This window comes from Thunnus albacares, chromosome 4, assembly GCF_914725855.1.
Source record: "Thunnus albacares chromosome 4, fThuAlb1.1, whole genome shotgun sequence".
NCBI classification, from domain to species: domain Eukaryota; kingdom Metazoa; phylum Chordata; class Actinopteri; order Scombriformes; family Scombridae; genus Thunnus; species Thunnus albacares.
Genome location: NC_058109.1, coordinates 30,702,077 through 30,713,821, shown reverse-complemented (window position 1 = coordinate 30,713,821; position 11,745 = coordinate 30,702,077). Strand labels below are relative to the sequence as shown.

General features: G+C 40.6%; 1 protein-coding gene across 1 annotated transcript; it reads right to left on the bottom strand.

Annotated features, from left to right (window-relative positions):
* Nucleotides 1-2,525: 2,525 nt before the first annotated feature.
* Nucleotides 2,526-10,408, bottom strand: ppp4r2b (protein phosphatase 4, regulatory subunit 2b). The gene is made up of 9 exons (XM_044349698.1): nucleotides 10,113-10,408; nucleotides 9,339-9,420; nucleotides 8,837-9,007; nucleotides 6,827-6,920; nucleotides 6,698-6,735; nucleotides 6,509-6,583; nucleotides 6,248-6,388; nucleotides 5,827-6,128; nucleotides 2,526-4,116 (listed from the first exon to the last, which is right to left on the bottom strand). The coding sequence occupies exons 1-9, from the start codon at nucleotides 10,144-10,146 to the stop codon at nucleotides 3,728-3,730; spliced, it is 1,326 nt and encodes a 441-aa protein (XP_044205633.1). The 5' UTR covers nucleotides 10,147-10,408; the 3' UTR covers nucleotides 2,526-3,727.
* Nucleotides 10,409-11,745: the final 1,337 nt, after the last annotated feature.

Genomic DNA, 11,745 nt, shown 5'->3' with positions numbered 1-11,745 from the left:
GAAACTTGACATTGACACCAACCCTCATCTGACCCTGGACCTGCTCACACCTGAACTTTTCTAACAGAAACACTAACAAATATATTGTGTCTATAAAGAAAATTTGTTCGCTCATTATTTCATGCTTTGGAATTTACCACAAGACAAGAAGAAGCTAGTATTTACAAGCTGCATACTCTAGATCATGCTGATAAAAGCTTTTTTTTTCACCCCACGAGAAACGAGACACGTGGGAGTTGAGCTGATGTCTGTGGTTTTTGAAGGAGTGTGACAAATTTGTCAGAGCGTCTGCCGAGCACTAGCAGAAACTATCATTCTGACTGGCATGTGGACAATAAAGAAAAAGATTGTTAAGTAAATTCATTCATATTCATTCAGTCCTCTTCCCAAAGACAAAATTAGACAAGCGAGGGTTCATCCTGCGGACAGTGCCGGATGGAGCTGAGGGAGGTCATGATGTCTGTGTGTGCTTTTTCAGGCGATTCAAGGCAGTGTGTAAGGAGGCATACTGAATGTGTCTCAGGCTGCGCTCACTGGCAGCCGGACGACTCCCTCTGCATTCTGATTTCAGGGCAGACGAAGCATGTTTGGTCTGTCTCGGAAACTAAACAGTACCCTCTATTGGATGACACAGAGATTGCGTGTGGCGCTACCTGACCCCGTCAAGAGGACTGCGCTCCATCTGTGAACTTTCAATCCTCTTGAACCACTTTATATGCTGAAATGTCACAACTGATGCGGTAAAATACTAACTCCTTATGTTATAATGACTTTCTTTAAACTTGATATATTCTTTCTTTTAATCCTGTCAGTGTCACCGAGTGTGTCTAACACCAAAGTGCTTGATGACTCCAGACAATTAGTGTGATTTGGTATGCGCTACTGCTGACCACAGATCCGTTTAAAAGCCCTTCTCTTGAGGCAGGTGGTGAAGCATGAAACTCAAGTATAACTACATGCAGCTGCCCGGTGATTTTTAAGTGTAGTCCAGAGGCCCCTCGGGGTCCACGAGGGGGCTCCAGGGGGGTCACCGGCGAAATGAAGGAGAGTTTAATTTCATAGTTATTTTAGTGACTTGTTTGATCAAAGGCTTCACTCTGCTCACCACAGCTCCTACCCAAGCCACTTTATAGACTTTTCTAATTACATATCTACCAACAATATGTACTTGCAGTGAGACCATTTATGGGATGTTGGGGAAGAGTAAAAACATTTATATCTAAAGCTTTTGAATAGTTTTGATAAATTAGGAATGCAAAGTAGAGTGATTCCTGCAGTGTATTTTCTTTTTTAATACATATATTAAATTTTATTTGATATTTTGCTTCCCGGAGAGGCCAGAGGCAGCTTTTCTCATTGCAGAGCCAACAACTGGCGAGTGTATTCACCTCTCTGATATTTTATTACCAACTAATGGAGTCCTGCTCCCCAAGGCTGCAGGCAAAGAAAACAGCACAGATATAATTTAAGGCCCAAAGCAAATTCTGCAAGTGCAGTAATGACACATATATTGAGGAGTAACTAAGACATAAAACTATGTATAAACTGTGATGCGAGTGCGAAGAGTCAACTGGCTATTTTTGCAAGCCACAGATGTCTGAGTGTGTGAAACCACGCTGCTCTCTCTATCATCTGCCGTTCGTGAAGCGGGGTCAGATTAAAAATCATTTGGTGTCAAGCTGCTTTTAATATCCCTCCTGACCTGGCATTTGTTTCCCTGGAGACAAGTCTTCAAAGCCCACCATTTCAACAGCGTTGCATGGATTAACACTGTCCACTTTTTATTTCCTCAGAGAGCCTGAGCAAATTTCAGTCGGTCAAAAGACACCAGTGAGGGGCGATATTGTAAGATGACCTAGAGGGACACCTTTTGGACATGAAAAGTCATCTTTATTTAACAGGCAAAGGGTCACTCCTCTAGATATTTTGATTGTGACCAGAGCTCCATAACAGCTGGTGAGCTTCTGTGGAAGGAGTTTGCCAAACACATCTTAATGCATCCTTCGCTCTTTGTCATGTGACACAGAGAGGGAGAAGACAACAGTGGTGCTAATGGGTTCCACACGGTTAAGAAAAACTCCCAACAAAAACAAAACATAAATGAATGTCTTTTTATACAAATCATGGCTTTAACTACACCTAATTTTACTGCATCTGATGTCTTTTGTGGCTCCATTGCTACCTGGGGAAATTACATGAGGATTAAACACAGCATAATGAGGCTCATGAAGCTCATCCTCATCATCATATTCACATCAGTGCCATGGTTCCCAATAGGTACAGCAGATATTTTGATCATGGCTGCGTTCTGTTAATGATTATGTTATTAAAATGAACAGAGCTGTTGTTAATGTCGTAAGTTACACCTGTGCTTTTCCTGCTCATATGTAAGTGCACATATCATGTAAAACACTTTGTTTCACCATGATCCAGGATGTTGACGGCAGACATCACGAACAACAGTAACGCACACAGTGAACTGAATCCATGAGATGCTGCGTGCAAGTAAGTAAGACCACCACGCATAAAAATCTTAACATTTATTGCTGTTTCTGAATACCGCATTGAAGGCAAAAGCATTCAGAGTATACACAGAAATTATACAATTATATATGGTTTCACAAAGGCAGTGAACACATACTGTATTACAATCTACAAAAATCTACTTTACAGAAATTTAAAATTCTAAATATCAAAAAGTACAGCTGCAGAAACAGGTGCAGAACTGGAACCAGAAACTGCTCTGGATATCGGTTGGTGAGACAACATGGTGACATCACAATACAAAGAAAGCAGAAGTCATCTTTGTACTTACAGCTGGTTTTGGAAACTACAAATGGCAGACGAAACAAAAACATACTCCAAAATAACTCATTGAATTGAAATGATCATATAAATTATGGTGGTTTTATGCATCCAAAATATATCATTTTACAGAGGACGCCTCTACAAGGTAGCGAGTTATAGTATTGTTGAGTGGGATTGGTAGTGTATCATTCCAAAAATATGGTTAAAAATCATATAAGGACACAATGGAAAGAAATAGTCTCCCATCTCACAAGGATGGAGGAATAAATTTTAAAAACAAAGTATGTTCTCAACAGCCTGGTGGAACTTGGTGGAGTGACAACATAGTGGTGCTGGGGTGTTAGGCTCAGGTCTTTGCTCGACTAAAGCACAAGTGCTTCAGTGAGAAACAAATGTTGGTAGTAGTTCGTATCTTGAACTATTTTATAAATAAAGAGTGGCTGTTATGGCTCAGTTCTGACCCTGGTAGCGTGGTACAAATAACCACAGGGCTTAAAGGGTACAAAACTACCAATCCTGTCATGTCTAAATGAAGCGAGTGGCATAACAAAAGAACCAGACCACCACAGCATCCAAAACAACCCCAACGAACACAAAAAAACAAAGAAAAGAAATGCAGCCGAGAAACTGAAGGCTGCTGAAACCAACCCCTCTTCAGAGAAACTTAAAAACAGAGGATAAGAAGATCAATAAAATATTCCAGTTAAAAAAAAAACAAAAAAACAAAACAAAACAAAAAAAAACTTCAAATAAAATTTCATTTGTATGCCCACATCAATGCCAGGTAGCCATTTTGGAGGAGTGTCCAAAAGCGGGACGAGGCGTTCGTCTTGTGTATGAGGTGCAGTTATCCTCACTCCCAGTGACAGTCAAGCTGCATTCAAGGACAAGCTGGTTTATGGTCACACGTGCCTTCAGTCTAGTCCTGCTCCATGGGCTCCTCAGTGGTCCCAGTGTTCAAGGTGGCACTATCCATGGCGCCCTCTGTAGGAGGTTCAGTTGTACTGCTGGAGGGAGCGACAGCTACGTCTTCTCTGGCCACTTCCGCACTCTCCTCTATGCTACAGCTGCTACCACTGCTGCTACTGCTGCTGCTGCTGCTGCTGCTGCTGCTCACTGGGTCACTGTTGCTCTCCTCGCTGTCCCTGCTGGTCTCGGGGCTCTCTACGACGCATGCAGGTGCCTGCTGTTCTGTCTGATCCATGTCACTGCCCTCCTCCTGGGAGCCGCACGGCACCTCCCTCTCGTCCTGCTCCGCCTCCTGGCCTGAGCCCGCACACGCTTCGCCCTGCGTGCTGCTGGTTGGTTCTGTAGTGAACAAGTGGGGGAAAAAAAAAACAAAGAAACAAAAAAAAAAAAGTTAAACACACCACAGTAGGTTTTAGCCCCTTTTCAGTCTGTAAAATTACCCAAATCTTTCCAGCCAATTTCAGACAGATGAATGACTGGTTTGCTTGAATTCTTGTCAGGCAGCAAACGTCAAGACGGATCACACACCACTACTTAATTTGTCATGTTAGAAAATGGACTCAGTGATCCCTTTCATTATAGCAGCTTCTCTGCTATCATCTGCTAGATTCAATGTATTTTACATCACTCTTAAGTCAAAAATATCAAGGATAATATTGATAAGACTGATGAGTAATATGCCTCTTAACTTATCTTTGTCTAAGTGTGAAGACGGCCCACATTAGGCTTTATCTCACCCTGGCTCGCTGAACCTGATAACATTTTTACACAACTTGATTCGCTCCCAATACAATGTCAACTGCAACTGGTCAAACATATTAATGTGAATGTAAATCATGTCTGCCCCTACCATCTAACTTCCTCCATCTCACACAGACACCATTAGAAAGATATTGGGAAAGACATAACCAATCTTCTGTGCTGGTCTTATGACCATTGCCCACAGCTGATTTAATCATAGCTGACTCAAGTGTGTTTCACAAGGCAAAAATCATACTGAACTTTAGCACTAAGCTGTATGTTAAAACACTAAAAGCATCATTTGATACGTGCCTGTACTCAGAATTTGACAGGCCAGTCAAATTTTAAGTGCGCAACAGCCAAACAGACTGGTGACATCGTCTGTGTGAAATGTCACCGTGACAATCACAAAATGCCATTAAGTAACAACTTGTCCCTTGATTCAGATCAAAGAAAACTAGCAGAGTTGTAATTGCTTAAAAATGCAATGCATCTTTTTCCAAACAATCTGTTTTCTGTTTAGTTAGAGCACTGTCAACCACACTGCCATTGCAATGCCTGTAGAGACATCTAAGCTCTCTGGCAGTGAATATAACAATGTGGAACTAGGTGGCAGCAATAACAAAGATAGCTTGAAGTAAGCTTAAAAACAAAGCAGAATTATATGCTATTATTCAAATCATAAAGAGAACAAGCATAAAACAACATGTCTACAGTCTGCACTGGATTTACATTACAATATAAACCACTTTACCAGTCAACACATACATGTCATTTTACACTATCTTGCTTTCTAGAGGGAGATGAATGATCATGTAAACAGATCAACAATTTTGCAGCCTGAATAGTGATGAACTGTCATCGCCGACACATTATCAGGCACACTGTCACAGATGGCATGCCCAAACACATTTTCCATGCAAACAAGGGCGTGTGTGCTGAGCTACAGTACCTTGAGTGGCTGTCCCTTGGGGAAGTTTTGACGTATGTTTACTAACTGGGGAAATAATTAAAGAGCCTCTTAGCTACTGAAAGATCTTCTTACACACACGCACATGTTCCTATCTAACCGTGCTTTTTGCAAATGTTTCCCCCTTTGTCCATACTGGACATTTGAGTATTTCTGCTTTGTGGAGGGTCATTTGTCAGCATTTATAAACTCTTTGAGAGATGATCTTCAGCTCCACCACTGAACATGACTTTGAACATAACCCTTTCATCTTATCTGCCATGGATAACGCAAAAACCACACAGAGCATGTTAAAAAAAAAAAAAAAAAAAAAAAAAAAAAAAAAAAAAAAATCATACCTTGGTCTTCCACAGCAGCAGCACTGCTGGAGGCTTCATTCTCCTTGCTGCAACCGACCTTCTCCTCCTCTTCCTCTTGGACCATGGCTTCGGCTTCTGCCTCTTTTGAGAGGCAGGTGGCGTGTAAAGGCCTCACTGTGTCCACCTCTTGCTCCTCCTCTTCATCCTCCTCATCTTCCTCCTCCTCCTCGCTGAACTTAAGTCTCTTCACGTCTTGCTGCTCAGCCTCCATGTCCTCTTCTTCATCTTCGTGTTTGTTCTTCAAGGAGCTCCCCAGGGAACCTCCTGACGCTGAAACCTCGCTGACAAACAAACAAAAGATAGAAACAGGAGATACAGATGTAATTCAAGTGTTTGTTTTTTTTTTTTTATGTTGAAGACGGAGAATAGATTTTCCAGTGTGTTATATCTTGTGACATACCTGGAGTCTTTGTCGCCCTCTTGCTCTGTGTTGAGGTCTTTGTTGTCTGTGCTGTCTGGCAGGCCGTTTGCTGCTAGTGAGTTGGCCAGAGACAACTTCGGTCGGTTCAGTGGCCGGGGAGTTCCTGGACCGTTCACTTTCCTAACAAAAAGCAGACACAAGAGAAAAAGCATAAAGCATTATGCATAATGACAATTATACAGAACTTTGTTAAAGTACGTGAACTTTAGGATCAATGACTGAATCTGTCGCCAACACAACCTCTCTGTAAAAGCAGATGTGTTCCCAGGAAGCATCACTCCATTCACTCTATTGACGGCACTGCATCCATTTTTCCTGCATACACAAAAAGAAACCACACACACACACAACAGAACTCTTAATCTATTAGAAAACAACCTCCAAACCTCCATGTTTAGAAATTTTTCGAGTGTTTGACACAGAACTTACTCTGAGGTTGGATGAACACAGCTTACCACCATTACATTCTAGAGATGGAGACAAGAATAGCCTAATGAGTGAAAAGTGTCAAGTTAACAACTTAAGAAAGGAAAAATAAACACACTGATTAGGACTTACCTTCTCCACACCCCGAAGAAACTTATCCGTTCCTGTGTAGTTCCTCTTGGGTTCTGTGAGCAACTCACACAAGCGCTGGATCGTAAATGGGATTCTGAAATAAGGAAAAGAGCAGTTCACTCTACATGCAGTGAGTGTTGTGTACTAAGGGACAACTCCTGACTATCTGGGTCGATGAATAGATCTGTAACATAAACTCAATCAAATGCTGATCCTTTCTTCACGGTGTTTTGTCCACCTCAGCCTGCTAGTGTTGCAAAGCCACAAAAATGTGACAAATTACTCTGAAGCCTAAATTGGAAAAATACAGATTCACTAAGCTTTGACACAAGCAAATCTGTTCTAAAATCTCTGTCGTGTTAACAAGGAACAGTGTACAAAACATTCAGGTAGCAACTTTTTTGTTGCTCAGCACTGACAGTCGCTTCCGCTGGTTAAAATGGCAAACGCCGCCAGCAGTCAGTTGCTGGTTTGTGTGCTCTCTGCAGCAGGTGTCTGTACTCAGCTTAAGACCGTATTCAGACCAAATCAGGCGGTGCGACCCACCGCCGCAGGGTTGAGCAGAGGTGTGTGTGGGGCTGTGGGTGTGTTTATCTGTGCTCTAGAACTTAACCACTGTGTAACAATCTGAAAATAACATTTAATTGATCTGATTCACCAGCTTCTCTTCATTCATTCTCCAGCTTGCTCGACCACAGCTGCGCTCTCTCTCATCTTTTTTAAAATGAGTTGTGAAACCGACAGCAAAGTCTAACTTTACTTACTACTTTACTTTGAACTTTTAAGACAAACTTCATCCCCTAGTCCTAGTAACATCTTTTTACTCCCTCATGGCAGAGTTTACAGCTCTGATCAGTTTGATCTCCGGCTGTGATTGGCCACCTTTCAGCTGCAGTGACGTCAGGTTGCGTTTCTCCAAAAGTTGACTCTTGCTCAACTTTCTGGCTGCAGTCCTGTGCAGCGCCGCTGCCGCCAAAACGCCCACAGCTGAAACACCCGCAGCTGAAATGCACTACCCCCGTTCAAATGAATGGGAGGACTGATGTTTTTGCCGCACCACCTGATTTGGTCTGAATACAGCCCAAGATCATTTGAGGGGAGGGAAGGGAAAAAAACTCCACTCTATACCACCACTGTACAAGCGAGTGGACTGAGTGTTTCTGCAGTCCCAACAGCTCCAACAGTGTCAGAACTCTTCTCTCTAGCTGATCATGTCACATGCGTTTCAGGAATTGCTTTCTGCCGGTTTAACTTTCATTGATATCATATCAATAATTTAATGCTGATCAATTCAATAGTTCTGAACCAGGAACTCCAATATGTGGATGAAGTAGCTAATAACTATGTGAATGACCATAAACACAGTGATTGCACCGTACTAATATTCTCCTATTCTGTAATGCAACAAGGAGAAATAGCTTTCCAAGTTACCTGAACGTAACTCTAGTTGTATAAGTTCATGTGCAACCCATCGTCACTTAATATCACAAACTTACTGGGGGGAATATAATTATAGCATGATCATCAATACACACATCTAGTGTTGTCTTATAATTGCTCAGCTATAAATCAAAACTAGCCACTTTAATCAAGTGGGACTAAGTAATCCCAGGGAGAAAAAGTCTTGTCTCTGTCGAAAACAAAAAAAACAAACAAACAAACAAAAAAAGAATAGAAAAAGATAAACAAATATATACAAATCTGATGGATGTATCCTAGTAGTCGGTCCTGATCACACAATTTGAGACACGACTGAGTCACTATGCTACGATGACAAAATCTAACAATAATATAGCATTTTGCAGAAATATCATATGATTATTGCCAAGAATATTTTTGACCGGTTACACATGTCAGTCTGTAGGTTGATTTGCATACACACTCCGCTAACAGCTAGACAATTGTGAGTTCAAAACATCAGCTAGCCAAGACATACTCAGCCTGGCTTCTCCGTGCTTTCAACCAGCCTACCATTGTCAGTGAAATGGACTACTTCAGCTGGGTACCTACCCATTATATCCCTTCACAATCTTCAGGATTCTCTCCTTCATGTCTTCAAATGGAATTGACTCCACATTGGGATTTGCAGGGCCTCTTTGCTCAGGTGCTGAGGCTCTGAAGTCATCCATCACCTTCTCCAGTTTAAACAGGAAGTAGTTCTTAAATTGAGACCACTGGACCCTAGAGGAAAATGGTACAAAAAAAAGGTTCAACACATTAACACATCACACGTTTATAATACAGGAAAATGTGGACAAAGGCATGCTAAGGTTGGATGGTGCATATTCTATGGTAAGATTTAATTCATGAAGAGACATGGCAAAACTGTTACACTTGGATCGAAGAAAATAAATGAATTCTGTAAACTCTATCTAAAACTTATTCCTGGACAGCACATCTACAAAAGCTATGAATACATTTATTACCAACTTTAGATCTTCTATAGGAAATTACAAATGTGTGTTTGTGTGGTAGGGAGGAGGATTTTATCAGGAATGAAATGTTCACTTACATGGTCTCCCCTGTCTTGGCAATATGACATAGAAACTGCTCCAGAAGAGGAGATGCCTCCTTCTTTGTTTTCTTGTCAAAATCTGACGAGATAAAAAAACAAAACAGTTAGTGAATAAACGTGGATTTACATCAACTAACAGCACGATCAGAGATGAAGAAGCTTTGATTGAACGTAACGTTAGCTTAACCCACACTTCCACTAGCTCTGCTATAAAGTACGGATGCCTTTACAACCTGCCTTCTTTAACCAATTAAATTACACTTGTTGGCAGGTCTCTGAAGACACTTTGGCGGAAGACTATCACATTGTCTAATTAGCGTTAGCTATTTACATAACGTAGCGCTAATGGCTGGATGCTATCAATCCAGCTAGGTCGCTCGCTAGCTACAACTAGCTTAAGTTTAGCGCTCTGGCTAGCATGTTGCAGCAGCATAGCCGGCAAACAGTCGCCGGTGACACCGACCAGTTACTTTATCCAAGCCAAAAGTATCAGCGAACAAGTTGTCAAATACATAAGAGAAATGCGCACAACTTCTGAAGTAATGATAATGAAAAGCATCATATTTCGGTTCGCTATCTTGCCTGGTTAATGCATTAAGAAGACAGCTAGCTAACCATTTCCGTGAAACCACTAGTAATGTTAGCGTTAGCTATCGACATTAGCTTGTGAGCTATAATCAGTTTATTTTTTATAATTTAACTATAACGGAAGCATATACATAGCACACGATCTCAATGAACACAAAAACTATCGAAATACGATGAATTGACCTCTGAGCGCCTCTTGAAGCGAGTCAATTTCCATCACGTCGTCGCCCTCCGTCAGTCCGGTGGATGTAAGAAGCAGACTGGCGGCTAGCAGCTGCTGCTAAGCTCCGGTGTCACAGGCGGAGAGGAGGGAGCATTTTAATATGGCGCCGTGAGGTCACTGCCTGTTCAGCAGCAGACAACAGAAGACAAGGCACTAAAGAGCAGACCTACAACATGATGAACCTCAAATTCTCAGTTATGAGGAATTTCTCAGCTCTAAAACCTTTCCTGTCACTTACAAGGAATATCAAATGGTGATAAATGCTATTTCTATAGTAAATCCTTTAGCTGATGAAATACCACTCTGAGAGGTAAGAGTTACAGGAACTGGATCCAACGGATTAAATATTAAAAGTCACAAATGTAATAATAAACAAGAAATTATTTCATAGCAAAAGGAAAATTACTCCACGTGGGATATTTGTGTGAAACTCCCATTTTTCTAACACTGAATGAGAATCAACATGGCTATAAATTTGTTATCCCTAACAAATTGAAAGTACATTACATAACTGTGCATAATGTACTGTACATCTCGCCAGCAAATCCCAAACCAACAACTGTGGATATCGATAACAAATGTGAATGTTGTAAAAATTAAGAAGACACAACTAAACATCTATTTTATGAAGGTCAGTATACATTAGGATTCTGGAAAAAAAGAGGATTAATTTGACACTCAAACCAACCATTCAATTTAACTGGAAGCCAAGGATACTATACTACTATAATATGAAAAGAAAAAACAGACATTTCAACGGACTATCAGTTTAATCATTTTACTGGGAAAATTTCACGTCCATAAAGCCAAGTTCCTGAGTTCTCACCCAGCATTTGAACTTTTCATGACTGAATTTAGAAAGTATTTTGAGTCTATCCAACTTCTAAATAAGAAATGTTCACACAGTTAGTTTCTTCCAAGAAGTTTTGAAATAAATCTGATAGTCTGAAAGACAAGGCACTGGAGAGAGCAGCGGAGACACATGGAATAATTCAATATCAGTTACAGGCAGCACAATTTCCTCTTTAGAACCAGACAAGTTTGTATAGTTTCTGTCAGTAGGTTTGAAAATATCAAGTTATATATTGTAGCCTATTATTGTGTATCTTCAGGATATTTTTCACTTAAAAATACATGCATGATCAGAACTACAAACATGGTCTTATTTGATTAAAAAAAAAAGAAGTTATAACATGTTGTATATTATTGTGCAACTGAACAAATGTTGCCGTGTCAAACAGCAGTGTCTGACAGAGGGACAATATTGCTGTTGCCTAATACTCTTTATTATCTAAACATTGGTAGAGAAATAAGTATGAATTGTACCATAGAGGTGAAGTGACTCTGCTTTTCTTAATTTAATATTAAAACCAATATATGTTTTTGTATTTCCAACAGCTTGCTCTTAAAGCCTGCCTTAATTGTTTGCTAATTTTCTGTTCCCATGACTCCTGGCATTGGATTCGGGAACTGAAACCGTTATTTTAAGGACTGCAACCTGTTATTTTTTTTATTCAAATTTTAGAATATCTTAAAACTTAAGACCTAAATTAAAGAAATACAATCAGCCCTGGGTGAAACACACTAAGAACC